General features: G+C 35.3%; 2 protein-coding genes across 6 annotated transcripts in view; both read right to left on the reverse strand.

Moving 5' to 3' along the window:
* Positions 1-595: 595 nt before the first annotated feature.
* LOC111240906 (protein SPOROCYTELESS) lies at positions 596-1,909 on the reverse strand. The gene is made up of 3 exons (XM_022776950.1): positions 1,430-1,909; positions 992-1,198; positions 596-829 (listed from the first exon to the last, which is right to left on the reverse strand). The coding sequence occupies exons 1-3, from the start codon at positions 1,907-1,909 to the stop codon at positions 596-598; spliced, it is 921 nt and encodes a 306-aa protein (XP_022632671.1).
* Positions 1,813-16,932, reverse strand: part of LOC106780308 (tRNA (guanine(37)-N1)-methyltransferase 1) — a 19,450-nt gene continuing 4,330 nt past the window's right edge. Inside the window, exons 5-11 of one of the 5 annotated variants that reach the window (XM_022776955.1) lie at positions 14,337-14,407; positions 9,135-9,277; positions 8,496-8,607; positions 7,572-7,684; positions 7,378-7,428; positions 6,546-6,639; positions 1,813-1,914 (exon numbers count right to left, since the gene is read on the reverse strand). In XM_022776955.1, coding sequence (XP_022632676.1) covers positions 6,553-6,639; positions 7,378-7,428; positions 7,572-7,684; positions 8,496-8,607; positions 9,135-9,277; positions 14,337-14,407 — 577 coding nt within the window. In that variant the 3' untranslated portion in view covers positions 1,813-1,914; positions 6,546-6,552. Of the gene's footprint in view, positions 1,915-5,251; positions 5,980-6,545; positions 6,640-6,972; positions 7,429-7,543; positions 7,685-8,495; positions 8,608-9,134; positions 9,278-14,336; positions 14,408-16,932 lie in introns of those variants that run through there. The other 4 variants (XM_022776954.1, XM_022776953.1, XM_014668585.2 and 1 more) reach the window with 4 other exon arrangements.

Raw genomic sequence — 16,932 nt, forward strand, 5'->3', positions numbered from 1 at the left:
GCACTACTTAACTCCCATAAACGGCAAGACAGAGATGCCAGTCATGTGTTTCAGCACATAAAAGATGTAAATTAACTTTAAAACAGAAACCCCTTGTAACATATAATAAAATAAAGAGATGCCTGCAAAAGTGTTGTATCATGTGGAACAGTTGCTAGGGTTTAGAGTCCAGAACAAAGAGAAAACTTTGCCTAACCCCGATAGAAAGTTGATCAATCCATGATGTTATTTCTGTTTGTTTTTTGTTTAGAGCATTTTGTCCTACATGAAAAACTATTGTGAAGACTTCTCTTTTCTTACAACACAATAATATCATGTGAATATATATATATATATATATATATATATATATATATATATATATATATATATATATATATACCGAACATTAGTTATGAGTAGGGATCAAAGTAAAGAAAAGAAATGGGAAAATATTAAATGACATAATCTTGTGTAGGATAGAGTCATAGAAGGGATTTTCCTAAGGAGGACATGCATGGAATTGCTCAGCTTGGTATTAGTTTAACAACAAAAGGAAATAAACATAAAAGCTGTACTTGAGCAAACACCAAAAAGGGGATCACTACATCTGCTTCTAGCGTGAGAGCTTCAGAGACAAATCAATATAATTAGAAGCAGAATCTCCATAGGCTGCAGCAGTGATAGAAGAAGCTTCACCACCACCTACAGCAACTGAACCTATTGTGGGCAATTCCAGCTCCTTGGGAGTAGTGCCTCTGCCATCTTTTCCTGGGAAAAACTCATATTCCATGAAAACCCTGCCACTCGCTGAGTTTCCCCTCCTGTGAACCGCAACAACCTCTACACTCTAACACAACAAAAAACCAACCAATTTATAAGCCCATTTAATAAACAATCTTAATTTCAAATTGTACACAGTTTTCTAAAATATTAGCTACACTAAAGAATAATGTTACATTAAACATGTAGCAACATCCATTATAAAATAAATCAATAGATTTGAATCTACCTCATCATTTGGAGTTGCACAAGCATAAACACTAGCAGAATCATGCCTGGCCAGTTTGTCATAGAAATCACCGGTTTCCCCAACAAGGCTTGAGACAGAAGATTGGGGCATAAATCCTCGAAAATCATGGCCATTGGGCCATATCTCTAAAGTCCTCTCCCTCCTTGCATTTGATCCCTTTTCATTGTCTTCATTGAATCGTGTTTTCTGAGACAAATACAGCAATACACATACACACACAAAAAGGCTCAATAAACAATGAACATAAAAATATTCAACACTAGGATTATCATCAACATTCAACAGAAATTAAACAAAAATAAATTTAATCACAAGCCCTTAATGAGAATCATGATTGGTTGACATCCAAATTAATGACCTAACATATAATTTATTTATTCATACACATGCCATGGTGTTGAAGGGAGCGATGCATACCTTGAGGCAAAAATCAAAACATTCAGGTTGAGAATGGAGATTTGGAATTGAAGAGAGCTCTTTCGAGGTCTCGAGAGGGGTTCCAACCAAAAGTGGAGGACCAGATCCATAGGAACCATTGCCAACAACCCTGTTAGGAACTATCCAGCTCCCACCAATAGTGCTGTTTCCACTGATCACATGTTGTTGAGGGCACTGAAACTGAAAGCCAAGGTTTGGTGATGGGTGGCGCTGAAAAAGTTGTTGTTGATGATGATGATGATCATGGAGGGTAGTTACTGGTGGTAGTACTCCAGAAGACCCTTCACTCATCTTCTTCCAAGACTCTTGAATCCTCAACCTTTCTAACTGAGCCACACCCAAACCTCTCTGGGGTGGCTTCTTTGGACCCTTCCCATTTGTCCTTCTACTCCTGCTTCTGCTTCTTCCAGCTTCATCCTTTCCTTCTTCATCATGGAACATGTTGTGCTCAGAAGCCATGGTAACTGTTTGAAGAAAACAGAAAACTCAATGCAACAGAAGAGAGAATGTGTTTGATAAATGCTTTAGGCTTTAAGGAGGTGCGATATATATATATATATAGAGAGAGAGAGAGAAAAACAAAGAGAGAGAGTTCAGTGAAAACAAAGCAGAAACTGCCTGTGTGAAATGGTGAAAGGACTATGGTTATGCGCGTGTGTGTGTTTTGCTTTTGGGTCTTGTATTTGGTTTTGTTTTTGCTTTGTGTTTTTGCTAAATGTTTCTGCTTCTTCCAGATAACAATCTCTTTTTGCTTTTCTTTTTTCTGCTTTTGTCTTAATTAAGTAAGGATTTTGGGCACATCATCACGGTGCTCATGTTATTATGAGTTTCTACGGGTCTAAGTGGTAATGCATTTAGAAAACGGTCTTTTGGCAATCATATGGAGTAAGATTTGATCATGAATTATGAGAATCTGCCTATGGAATAGGCTTGTAATGATGGCCTTTCTATTCTCATATTTGGAAATGAGAAAAAGTTGAACCCATGTGGTGCCTTCTAATGTGGGAAAATTTCTCTCCCTACACAGTTTCCACGCAAAGCCTATGCAATTCCCTGTGATTTCAAGATATAGTTAATATGATCTTCTATTGTTGATTACTTACATGGAGAAATACTCCTACTCAAAAGAATGTTCTATTCAAAATATGCATGTCGTTAGTTATATCAATATATATAGACTTCAATATGTAATACTTCTTAAATGATCAAGGATCTCATGTACTTCTTACTTTGTTTAAAACCCTTATAAAGCAACTAAACTTGTTATTAATTGTATATTTAAGATTAAAGCCAAACTACTATATGACTATGAAGACATATTTGTAGATTAAAGTATTATCCCCTTTTAGTTATTTGATTAGTTTGTTTCTTTCTTTTGATTATTTTATTTAGTCAGTCCCAGCATTGTTCATGTGATTCAGACCAATAAAAGCAAGTCTTACCTCTTAGTTTTACCTATATTTTAAGTATGATTCTGTGATTGTTTGTTCCATGCAATCTGGTATTTTTCGTAGCCTCAGTTGCAATCCTTATCATGTAAAACAATCAATGATTCAGTGTTATTTTAGTTGTTTGTTTAGTTGTTTAAGAGCTTTATATGTATCACTGCCATGAAATTTATATAACTTATCCTATGTTGCAACTTCCACTTATATCCACACTTAACTACCTCAGAATTTTTTGTGCTAGTATTTTCTTTTGTTGGAATTTTACTATTGGATCAATATGGGTGTTTTCCATCACCCACAACTTAGTTATGAAAGCCAAATCACGTGATATGTTGATTGAAATAGTGGGTCGCAATTAAAATGTTTCATTATTCACTGTCATTCTTTGAGGATAAAATTTTTCACCATCATTTCATCACCGCCTAATCCTAAACCAGTCAATATCTAATGTTCCTCATCAATTAATGCATTGCAACTAAAAGTTAGAGTATATTTTGCAACTCAACCTTAAACAAATTAATTAAGTTACTGAATTCAAAATAATAGGAAGGCTTATACTCTCCTTTGTGGTTTTCTTTAATATCTTCAAAATGGAGTGCACATTATTAATTATTTTTAATTTATTTATTCCTTATGATTATGCAAGGAGACTCGGCAACAATTGTTACTTAAAGGAAATTGAATTGGAGTAGTGTACTATAGCTAACTAACTAAGTAGTATCTACAGTATATGGCAATTAAATTTGACATGCACGCCAACAATGTTGTGGGGTATTCTACAAGATATTCGCAAAAGTGAAAGACCAACACGCAAATCCTATGAGACCAAACCAGTATTGCAAATCTTAACTAAGAATTGGTTTGGAGGAGTGTGTATCTGTGTTTGGGACATAAAACCCAAACCGCGTGACCAACCCAAGATTTTTTTATCTGATGTACATACATTAGAAGGTGGTCTAAGAGAGAAACGCTGTTTATTTATGCAGTAGGGCCCACTAGGAGGTGTGGTCCCATGCCACGTGGAGAGCTGGTGGGTACAGAATATAGGCGGCTGAGAGAAGAGGAGAGAGAATTGGCACGTGTGAGAGAGAGAGATAGAGAAAGAGAGAGAGAGGGGGCATTGCTGGGATTGAGCAGACATAGGTGGATTCTTGGGTTCCTGGAAAGCAGATTGTGCCCTTCATTTGCATGGAAAAGAAAAATCATTGACATTTGTTTGTTTGGGATCACTCTCTCTTCTTGATGCTGTGGTGGGGCCCTGATTTGCATTTTCTAACTTGGACCACTTCATACAACTATTATTAAAAACAAAATAAACATCCATGAACGGTTCATTTTTTAACTACCAAGCTATGATATCTAAATTTTCGAAGGGTGTTTGATATATAAGTATATGTGATTATAATATAGATGGAAAAGTTTAGACGGGACCAATTAGTCAAACTAGCAGGAAAATTAGATAAGTTGTTAGTCTGAATAACTAAAGCAATTTAGTCAAAATTCAGTCAAAAGTCAGTGATATCTATCAAAACTTGGTCAATGTTATCATAAATCTGGAAGCAACGGATGTATTTTGAATCGATACTGGAAAAAGTGTTTCTATAGTTTTCTTTTATTCAAAACATTATGAGATACATAAAGTTTTATATGTAATGAATTTATTATGCATGTATAATAATCACTTAATACAAATTACCCTGCAGTTGTCCTCATTTCACGATTTTTGCATAGGAAAAAATTACAAGTCTTCACATACTTGAGTTAAAATTTTGGTTTAAGTTTACTATCTTGGTTGATGGCGCTGCTTTTAAATTACTAAATTTTTTTGTAAAATTGTTATAAAATTTCTGATAAGAAGCTACACTCTTTGTTGTTGAAAGAAATTGTTTACTGTTATACATGCGATAGAAATATCGCATAACATTTTAACAATTCCGTCTATCAATGTTAACGACAATGATATGCATGTGTTAGAATTCTAAAAATGATAAACATGTTATTTTAACGCATGTGTAAGAGTTGAAATTTAAAGTTTTTTCGTATAAGTTATGTAAACAAAACATCAATTAAATATTCATTATTAAAAATATAGGACTAGAAACACCACTAATTTTTTATTTATTTATCACTTGACAAATGATTCAATTAGTTCAACTATAATTGAATTAATGAACATCGAACCAATACTATACTAATATAATGATCACCTAAAATTTGAAAATTAATGATGAAACCAATATGGGCGGGTGTGGTGGTTAATCTGTCCAGTGTGGCTCGACAAATAAAGCTTGTGTTTGTGAATAAGGATGAAAAGAGGAGGGAGTTGCCATGAAGTGGTCTTATGACTGTGGTCTAGAGATATAACCATACTTTATTTCATAAATATAGAGGAATCCAGCATCTGAAATGAGGCTTCCCCTTGTTGTTTTTTAGCTACAAAAGGGGGTGGTTTAACGAGGGAGAGGGAGAGAAGTGGAGGAGGTAAGCAACTAATACAGATTGTTTGTTTGTAGAGATTACCATAAAGGAATGGAGCAGTTAGAGTAACTGTTGGTTCTGGCTTTATGCAACTTGTGAAGGACCAATCCATTTTAGTACAAAATTGCAAGAGATCCCTCCCCTACAACTCCGATTCCCATTTCCCTCACATATCCATACCAATAAGACAATCACAAGGGAAGGACCACCCCACGGAGATCATTATTTAGATCTCAATCTGAACTGAGATTTGCTCTGCTTTCATCCTCCCATTTTACCATTCTACCCTCACCTACCATCGCAATGGACACTTTTCTCCTTCGCACAACCAACCGCATAGTGGACAGGGAGTACAAACATAATACATAGGGTTGGATATATATAGTACATGTATCACACAAGATTTTTATGAAAGGAACAGGATCGTAGAATAGCATTTGTGCTGCCTGGGCCGGCCGGCTAGTGTTATCCGGACCATCCAGGGATCACAGGATCAAAAAATTGAGTGAGTGCTTGAGAGAGCATTCATTGTAGAACAGAAAGGGCGTGTTTTTTTGGATGCATGAAAATGTCACTGTCACCTGGTAGTTGTGCTGGACCTGCCTAAAGCAAAACAATTATAAAACAAAAGGCCCAGACATAAAAGCAATGTGTCTGGCAGATGCCCCAGACTACCAGTAAATAAAACCCACACCCACAGATCCCTCAGCTGTCCTCCACCTGCGACCTATCACAGTTTTACAGATCATATACGTATATACATACGTACATGTACATCATAAAGTTCCATCATGTACACACGCAGGTCCTATTGGGGGTCGGGGATTGTCTAACAACAATAAAGTTAAGTCTAGCTCATTCACAGAGAGAACCTTTGTCACCAAATAGTAACTCACTCGTCCAAATATCATTTTGTTTTTCTCAATTAGACATTAGTAATAACAAGATGACACACTTTTATATTATACAGTACAAAAATAAAATAAAATTGTGTATTTTTATAAAAAAAAACTAAAAAAAATAATATTAAATGAATATAAAAAATTTGTTTATTGTCTTCCTCAATTTATGAAACAATATACTATACAAACAGTCTCGTTAGTTTATAATCACCGAGCAAAATGACAAAGCATTTCATAAATCATAAATAAAACTAAATGAGTACCAACCTGTACTTCAATTGAGGTCTGAGAGGAGACATGTCAAGAAGCATGGGGCCACACCCAAGATGAGAGAGAATAGAGATGCAGTGGACCCCGTTAGCTGTGCATGAACAAGATAAGCGTCAGCTGTACAAGAAGCTTCTGGGAGCAAATTCAAGAGCCACTATAAATGACATGAAAGGATCTTCCCATGCTGTGAAACTTCAAAATCAGATTTAGTTTAAGATATTTTGGTCTTGAAATTCAAATTTAATAACATGTTATTTTTGCTGAGATTGGTTGTTGAGACTCTGCAGTGTCTTCATTCTTCCAGAGGTACAGGGCACTGGGTCGCACTAGTAGTAGGTCCATTCGATAATTGTACAATAAACGTTCCTTTCCCTTTGTGTTGTTCGTAAAAATTGAGGAATATTTACAATTAAAAGAATTTGCATGTTTGAATGGTTATATGCCGAGATAGCATTAATAATATGAAATAATCATATATAGTATAACAATTTGTCCTATTTCAATAGGATAAAAGCAATTTAAACTAAACTCGGAACAAGCCGGTTGCAGCTCTTACAATTCAATATTAAAGGACCTGTTATTTTTTTCTTTTATATCCACTAATTAGTAATGCTAAAGACCTAGAGGTTGGAAAAACAAATAAGTAAACACCTCATGTTACCAATATATACAATATCAACTTAGACGACTAGTGCAACGGAACAAAATTTACTTCGTCCAATGAATCAAATACTGTTCAGGTATCAACTGTGGTATTAGCAAATGCTACACTTTTAGGGAGAATAAATGATGCGCACAGCATCCATTTTCCAGGAGCAACAAGTCGTACCCGTCGCACGTCTACGTTGACTGCTACTTCTACCAGCGCAATTCTTATTCTCTGCACCCGAAGAGGTTTATTAAGATGTCTTTAGAATAAGGTTCAAGATATAACACTAGCCCAAAAGCAAAGTAAAAAATTAAAGTGATTAGCGATGTCCAATCAAAGACCTTACATAAATATACACAATATCAGCAACCAACCTCGTGAAAATCAAATTCTGGATCTCGCGCTTTGGAGAATCCATAAACATGGATCATTGGAAAAGTATATTCCCCATCCTTGGGTCTATTTTTGTATATTCCCCGAAATGCATCTGCAGAGGAAGCCAAGTATATTCAGAAATTAAATATAGATATTATAGTTGTTTACTCCTACAGAAAGCAACTAAAAATATTGTAGCAGACCGAGTACCGAATCAGTCCACGTGTTCACTTCATAAGACAACTCTAGTGACTAATCTCATTCAGAGACAAACTAATTCTCCACTAACAGATAGACAAACAGCACATCAATGACCAAGCCATTAATTAAGCAATTATATGGTGAGATTTTCAAGACAAGAAGAAAGAGGGAGTACCTCGTTCGCATAAGGGCTAATGCTATTACTTTAACCCCCATTAGTTTTATAGAGTAAGATTATCTTATGACCAAAAAATTAAGACGAGAGTAGGATTATTGGTACGAGTGGTGATGCTTTTACTGTCTCCATCATAAGGAATATTTTGACTCAAGATCTGTAGTTAAATCGAGATCATATACAACTTCACATTCTTTTGGGCAAGGCTTTAACTTATCGATACATACTGCTTTTTTCAGTTTCCAACTATTCCCTCAATAAAGGAATATATTTATGTACGTATGCAGCAACGAGGAGTGAACAAGACCATTGCAACCCTCACTCTACTCAGAACTACTTCAAACATAGTCCAGACAGTAAGGAAAAACAGTTTGCCCCGATTCACCCTACCCTCCAAAACTGTCAACCATTGCTGGAAGAAAATTAAGAGAAGTTCCACGTATTTAAGAGTACCATTCAGAAGACAAGTGTGGGATGGATCAAAATTGGACAGCGCACAAAAAATATTGTACAATAAAGAAATAGTGGTCTTGTGAAGAGAGGCAACCTAGAAATTCTGCAGCTTCACTTGGCAAGTTCATAACCACTTGCGTGATGGACTGAGAAACATCACTGGCATAAAGAGACTTAATGAACCTTCTTCCGTCCATGTTGAAAACCTGGAGAAACAAACAAATGACATTAGTGGGCAGAAAATTCATCAAGAGAAGTAGTGCTGTAACATGCAGATTCAAATCCAACTTCGGTCAGGGTTTTTCCATCAATTCAAGAAAAACACTAAAATAATCAGCTCGTCCTTTTTAATCATTAGTCACTCACATCCTATGAATCATGATCAATTCAAGAAAGGAGTGGTGCCCAAAGACACTGGTAACATACACGATGCAGTATTTCAAATCCTAATAGGACATTTTATAATTTTATTGTTTTCGTGTCTTTTGTGTCCATTCTTCTTAGCTTCACACTCTAAGATAATTCACAACAGTTTTATACTTAAACAATCTACAGAAGTCCAAAAATGTTGAAGAAAAGAATAAGTTGCTGTGCTTTTAACATGAATGAACCAAGAAATAGCAAATCCAAATTTGGATTCCAATTCCAACATACTTTTTTTCATTATTATCTCTTCACGTGCAAAAGTCCATAAAACATCTTAAAGAAAATACTCATTGAACATGGATCATACCTTAATCTTCTTCTCAAGTTTATTTAAAACACTATTTCTTTCCAGATACTCAACTGCATATGGATTTAAGTCATTAGCAAAAACACGCTTAACTATCCTCGCAGCAGATATGGCTAAGGGACCAACTCCCGAGAAAACATCACCTGTCAAAGGATGATGCATGTGTAAGCAAGCCATGAATATTTTTTTCTTGATTAACATAAAGAACATTCCATAATAATGCAAGGGGGAAGGATGTGTTAATATTTCAAACCTCTGACAGCAACTTTTAGATGAAGTTAGTGCAGACTTGGTATTCATTACCTAATTAAGAAAATTATTAGGGAAAAATCAGTCTTGAAAGCCTCAGGAATTATTTTTTACCCAGGCCAGCCTTGTATATTTCAATGTCTAAGGGATTCCAAGTAGTTTCCCTAAAATACTATCCAACAGGTGATATGCACATGCATTAAAATCTTTGGAAAGCTAGGAAAAGAATTACATCATCGATGACATACTTGCATCCAGATTCTGTATTTAGGAATTTGATGCTCTTACGTGTTAAAATAATTTATCTTGATTATCTAAGTTGTTCAGATGGATTAACAAGACAGTCCTTAAAGCTGCTTTGCCTATTAACATCAATTACCTAGATATAGCCTTTTCTTTGTACACTATTGGTATTTCAGATGTAATATTCTTCTATAAATAACAAGGAACAACAAAGAGATAATCAATCTTTGGAACCCTTTTCTATCATATTTCCTTTCGTAATTTGCAGTTGTCCACCGCCATCAATCATCATCCTATGTTGCCGTCTCTCCATGCTCATTGTTAGAATAAGTATTAAAACTGGGTAGAAAATAGCTGTGTTGGGAACTACTAATATTGTAGCTAGTTCTGTACCTAGGTTTCTAGTTCAGTCTTTTGGTTTTTATCTTCTCACTGTATCAAATTTCTACCAATATAAATGAGATCGTAAGAGTGGTGTTTCAAGCCCTCAAAATATACTATCTCTTGTTACTCTCAAGATGGTATCAAAGCTAGTCGATCTTGCTCTACTAGCTCAGTCTTCTCCAATACAGTTTTTGCCACTGTTTGCATTTGCCGCCAACCATTGTCACAATTTTCTCCCGGAATCACTGGATCTGAACCATCTCCATGAGCAACATCCAACCCTGCTAGTCCTGAAACTTGATTTTTCTCCACACGTCACCATGCACACTACACCTCTTCGCTTTTGCTTAGCATGTGAAGCCCACGCACCACCTTCCTCTCACTAGAGCAATGTTGCACCCCGTCAAGGCTCGCCAGACCTCCTCATTGTCGTTCTGGTCCTTGGGTGTCCTTTTTCGAGATGGTTAAAGGGTTTTCTAGGGATTCCTAGTTAAACCTAGGGTTTCCTATTTTACTGTTCTTAAAAACTGGTTTGTTTCCTCTGTTGGTTTCCTCAAACTCTGACTAAAATGTCCACTGGACCTATTGTCTCCTACTCTGGAACTCCTACCATTACCTCTAAAAAGTTCAATGAGAAAAATTATCTCTCGTGGTCTGCCTCGATTGAAATGTAGTTCCTAGGCCAAGGTTGTTGTTGAATATAGTGAAAAACTATATATGGAATTACTCTCCTTTGTTTTGAATATACACATAGAGTCCTCTATTTATAATAAAAAAACATGGGCTAAGCCCAAAATACAAATGAGAAATAATAACAAACTAACTAAAGATAAAAGATAAATATAAAATAAAGATAATATATCTAACACTCCCCCTCAAGCTAGTGCATACAAATTGTATGTACCAAGCTTGTTACTAATATAATCCATAAAGACTCAGTGAGAATATCTACTTCTGAACTCGAGTGACACTAAATTGCTAATAATTTACAAGACGACATAGAAAACGAAATACTAACCCAGAAGACTCCCCTCAGGGGAGGTTGCTCCATGTAAATCTCTTCTTTCAAATTGCTCTTGAGGAATGCCACTATGGATACAGAGGTAATTGTTGGAGACCCACCACGGCTAAAAATAAACTAACAAAAACCATCTTTTCCATGGAAAAAAAAAAAACATATGTGGATGGATCAAATGCAATGGTGACAAAAAAGAGGTCAAAAGAGACCGCAACAGAAGAAGCCATGGATGAATAGGAGAGAGAAATATTAAAAAATCCAAGATTCTCCAATCAAGGCACAAGAGCAACCTCGACGCTTTGAATAGCTGCTTGAGAGGAGCTGAGACGTGCGACAACTCACAATGAACCTAAAAGACAATAACGAGCAACCTCGACGCTACTAGACATGTCATAATGCACGACGAAAAAGTGAGCAAATCCATAACTTTAAAAGGCACTAATAGTGCATAGGAGTTCCGACGAAAGCGTAGTTGATGGCATGATGGTTCCTTGGCCGTGACAATCAAAACCATGTGATCGGTCAAAACTTGAACTTCGATAGTGATAGTGGTAGACGATGGCACTGCCATCAGCGGTAGATGGCACCGCCGCCGACAACGATGAGTGTAATGGTAAAGACAACAAGAAGTTTTTCCTCAAAAGAACCTGGTTCTAGATACCTCCAATGGTAAGAGGCCTTTTGGAGTGGTACCAAAAGTAAATCCGTGAGGGTTTGACCCAAAGCGAACAATATCTTACCAGTGTGGACATATGTGTGTTGAACCTCCCCAAAAAGAGTTACCATGATCAATTTGAACAAGATGGAAGTAATTTGAGCAAGCTAAACAATGAAACAAATTGATTGTCAACTTTGTGCCTTACCGTGGCCATTTGTGGAACCCAGATTACTAGGTTGTATTAGATCTTTTAAGACTCAACTCTTTTAGGAAAAAGACTCAAAATATTTTTATAAATGATATTCAATGCCTTTACAACTTTGCAAATAGGCTTACCACTTTCAAACAAATTGATCATGACATGATTGGTGTCTTCCAAGACTGAAACTCAATTTGCCGATAGTAGATAGAACAATATACCTAACAAACAACAAAATTTATCTAAGATAGGCTCTAACACATGACTCTGATATCATGTAAAGAAGTGAAGTTTAAGTCTAATTCAACCCTACCAATCCAGCGTGTAAGATGAGATTTATACCCAGTTATATACTATGAAATCACCATATCTCTAGTCGACGTGGGATTTCAAACAAACATGAATCTAAAGGGTTATATTATTTTGGATTTAGTCTGCATGTGTTTTGTTTTGTGTCCCCACTTGTCAAAACTAAAAAAAAAAAAAAATAGTCCTTGAGCATAGTAAGCATAGTAGTATTTAAACATTAGAATGTGAGTGATGCCAACCAGGTAGACATGTTAGACCTTATTTTCCTAAAAGGTCAAAATCAATAAGTAATTTTGTTTTTTATATTATCCATTCTCATATTTGGGGACCAAGTTTGATCTCATCTTTTGGTTTTAGATATTTTGTCACATTCATTGATGAATATTGTAGATGTACTTGATTTATATTATGAAATATTGTTCTGAACTATTATGTATCTTTACATCTCTTTTGAATGAAATCAAAAATCAATTTGGTCAAGTAATTAAAAGTTTAGGCAGTGACAATGCCAAACAGTATTCCTCCTCTAATTTCTCTGCAATTAAGTTCACAAGACATTTTACATTAGTCTACTTGTCCTTACACACCTTAGCAATATGGTTATGCAGAGAGGAAAAATAGACACAGAGAACCCTATTGGTTGGTGCCAATATACCGAACCACCATTAAGGCAATGCTATCCTAACTGCTTGTTATCTTATTAATAAGATATTGTCCTTTTCTCTTAGCAATAAAGTTCTTATTCCATTCTTTTTCCAAATGATCCTCTCTTTTATGTTTTTTTTTTGTGTGTTTGGTTGTGTATGTTTTGTTCATCATTTGTCTCTAGAGTTAGATAAACTTTTTGTTTGTGCTATCATATGTGTCTTCTTGGACTATTCTAGACTTCAAAAAGGGTTTTTGTGTTATTCTCTTGAAACCAAGTACTACATATTTGCTAATGTCATTTTTTGAACAGGCTTCTTATTTCTCACCGGCTGTTTAAGATGTCCATTCCATTCAGCAGGCCCTCCCTATACCATTAGTTGAGTCTATTGTTCCTGGTGCTTCTGTCAATCCCAATCTTGATCAAAATCCTCTTAAGCCATCCACACTACCTCTTAATACCTACCACTTTAGTACCCAAATGACTAGACCAGTTTTCCAAGATGAATCATCTACTTCAATTTCTTCTCAATCATCACTCAGTACCACGACTCCCAATAGTGCTTCTGTCAATCCCAATCTTGATCAAAATCCTCTTAAGCCATCCTCACTACCTCTTAATACCTACCACTTTAGTACCCAAATGACTAGACCAGTTTTCCAAGATGAATCATCTACTTCAATTTCTTCTCAATCATCACTCAATACCACGACTCCCAATGATGACAATTCAAGTTGGCTCATTTTGAGAGACAGTCAAGTTGTTGGTTGTAGGTAGTTCTTGGTTTGCTACTGTTGCTGAAATTTTGATTATTGGTGGATTCGTCTTTCAATATGCCTTCCGTTACTCAAAGTGAATGCAAATGTCCTCAATAATTCTTTTGTCGAAGAATTGGCCACTCAAAATAATTGCTTCTCCTCACATGGTTTTCCTCACAAGACAACAAATATCTTTCAACCTAATGAGGTTCAACCACAATTTATTAATGGAAAATATCAGCAATATCAAAAGTTAAAATCTAGCAGCCAAGCACAATCTTTCTTCCAATCTAGTTTGTCAAAGTGTGCATTTCTCAAACCTTGGAGTGACAAACTCCATGAATACTTGATTTAGGTACTTTTGATCACATTTCTAGTAATGCTTCCTTATTTTCTTGCATTTCTAATCCAAAGCTACTTCCTCATGAGACAAGGAAACATGGAAACTAATCCAAATATAAAGGAAAATAAGAAAACTAATCCTAGAGTATAATAAAATCTGATCAGATTTAAATATATGATAATATATGTTCATATATTCTAATTTCTAACAGTTTTTTTTTTCAGACTCCCACTCAAAGCAAATAAATTAAAATGTTGTCAATTGTCATCACTCATCTGCATTTGACATCAGATTGCTCTGATCAGCTATATTCCACTATCAAAGAGACAATAATGAAAAGAAATTGAAAGTGGTGATAACATAAGTATGCATCTTATAAAGGAGTAGACACATACAGACAACATCTTTCCGTGTGAAACCACTTAGAAGCCTTTGTCTTTCAGTTCCAAGCCTAGAACTCCAATATCTGCACCAAAAAAGAAAGGAAACAAAAGTGGTCATTCATACTCTTGAATTTATTTTTTACCTAATTTCCTGGGTATGTTTTGAAATTTGGAATGAATAAATATCAATTTACCTTCTATTTTAGACTCCATATTCATTGAATGAAATTTCACAATAATAATCAGTATATGCAAAACGGTGCAACCAGTAACTGACTCACATGCAATACTGTAACACTGTAGGTCCAGTAAGGCTATCAATGACAGATGGCCGAAGGCCAATGTTCTGCCACATAAACATGCAGCCTATGCCAACACCGTAGCTGGCCCTCACTTCACAAGTTGCCAATGGCAGAGGGGTCAAAAACACCATATTATAGTGTTCTTTTATTGAACAACATTGAGGTCCAGTGAGACAAAGCAACCTATCTAGTGTTTGACTCGATATATAAATAATCTTGTTTTTAGGCCACTTTGAGTACAAAAACAGGGTTTCCCTACCAAAGAGTTTCCACCTTTAAAACACAGAATAACAGTCTAATGCCTTAGTTGCCTTTTACAAATCTGTAGCACAACCTTATATCACTGTAGCAGTTGCATCATTGTTCTAGTCAAAGATATTGAAAAACTCTAAGCTAGAAGGATTCAATGTGTTGTTATAATGATATAATAGATATCTATTTATCAACCTAGAATCAGTTAATATCCACCCTTTTTATTTAGGGGTAACGGGTCTTGTCATGCAAGACGAAACAAAGTGAGGTTTCTTACCCTAAATGGGTATCGTGTCCAGCACCAAGACCGAATATATCCAACCTTTAGTACTTGTCCTATAACCAAGATTCCCTATCTTGGACATACCAATCATAACATATAACTGCCTAATCAAAATTAATATAATAATAACCTATAAGCTTCCTAAAACAGAATAGTATCTGTCCAAATTATATTCTAGGCTATCAATGCCTCCTATTACAGAAGCAGTTTAAGTTTTTGTTTAATGTTTGGGACCTCAATTTGGTTTGTCTAGGGGATTTTTTTAATTAAGGATTGGGTTGGATCGGGTCAAACAACCCTAACCCATACTTCCACCATTTCCGCCATGGTAGCTACTTCTGGTATGGGCACCACATGAGACCTGGCACATCACGGCTGCTGGTTAGAAATCTGCCATCACAATCCACCATAACTTCTTTTTAACAACACTGACTTATCTTTAACCTAAAATTTCCTAATATAAAATTATTAAGAAGTGAACTTTAAACCTAACTCAATTCCACAAAACTATCTGGTAAAGTGAGATTTGTATCCGTTTATATACTCTAAACTAGCCTTATCACTAGTAAATATAAGACTTTTAACACACCCCCTCACATCAAGATATATACGTATTGTGAGTGGAACTAGACATTAATGGATGGTCTAATAACGGCCCAATAAGGGATGAAACAATATGTCCAACAAACAACAAATTTTGCTAGGATAGGTTCTAAACCTAACCCTAATACCATGTTAAGAGATGAACTTTAAATCCAAGTCAACCTCAAAAAACTGACTTGTAAGATAAGATTTGTACTATTCTAAACTAGCCTTATTACTAATTGATATAGGACTTCCAACATAAATTAATCTTAAAAACTTCCTAATAAAGAAATATACCTTCCTAAATAAGATTTTGGCTCATCGTCTACCTTTACTTGAAAGTTATATAAATCAATCTAAACAGATAATGTCTTAGTAATCTATAACAATGAATAACGGAGATTAGTTTTCTAATAACTGTTTTCTGTATATAGATTTTTTTTGCCACTTTTACCAATTGAACCTTATCTTCATCAACCAACTTCTTAATTTCCATGATCTACAAGAAACTATCAATAATGAACAGTCATGATGAAAAATTGGGAGTGCTTGTATTGTATGATCATAACAATAAAAATTAAAATATTTTATAACTATTTTTAGTGCATATCTATTACAATTTTACATCTTATGTCTATGTAATTATTTTTCATTGTAATAATAGTTACATCAAAAAATTTAATTGTATGCATTGTTTTTTAATTGTCTGCCTTTAGCAATAATTTAAAGGAAAGAGATCCAGAACGCATGGGGAGTAAGCCAGATTGAGACGGCATATACTGGTATACACATGACACTTTATGATCTAAAATGTACAGTTTGTAAGTGTTCTTTTATAAACAGAAAGATACCTATGAATGAATCAATACCCATAACTATATTGACAAACTAAACTACATGTAAACGAATAGAAAGAGAGAATCTAAAATGTAAATCTGTCTATATTTATGGGACCACCAACTACCAATGCCTGCCAAAGAAAATCCCTCATACAACTTTTCAACATAAAGTCAAATTCTACATTTCTTAATGGTGAAGCAGCCTCGTGGCCCAAGATGAATCCGGTGTATCTAAGGAGAGGTAAAAGGTTTGCTACACCTGGTCAATTTTAGGGAGAGATAAAGATTAATAGAGAAAGATTAAGTACAAACCTAGCAGCAGAGCATGAGGAGCGTGCATATTGTGG

Source organism: Vigna radiata, unplaced genomic scaffold (assembly GCF_000741045.1).
Source record: "Vigna radiata var. radiata cultivar VC1973A unplaced genomic scaffold, Vradiata_ver6 scaffold_170, whole genome shotgun sequence".
Classification (NCBI taxonomy): domain Eukaryota; kingdom Viridiplantae; phylum Streptophyta; class Magnoliopsida; order Fabales; family Fabaceae; genus Vigna; species Vigna radiata.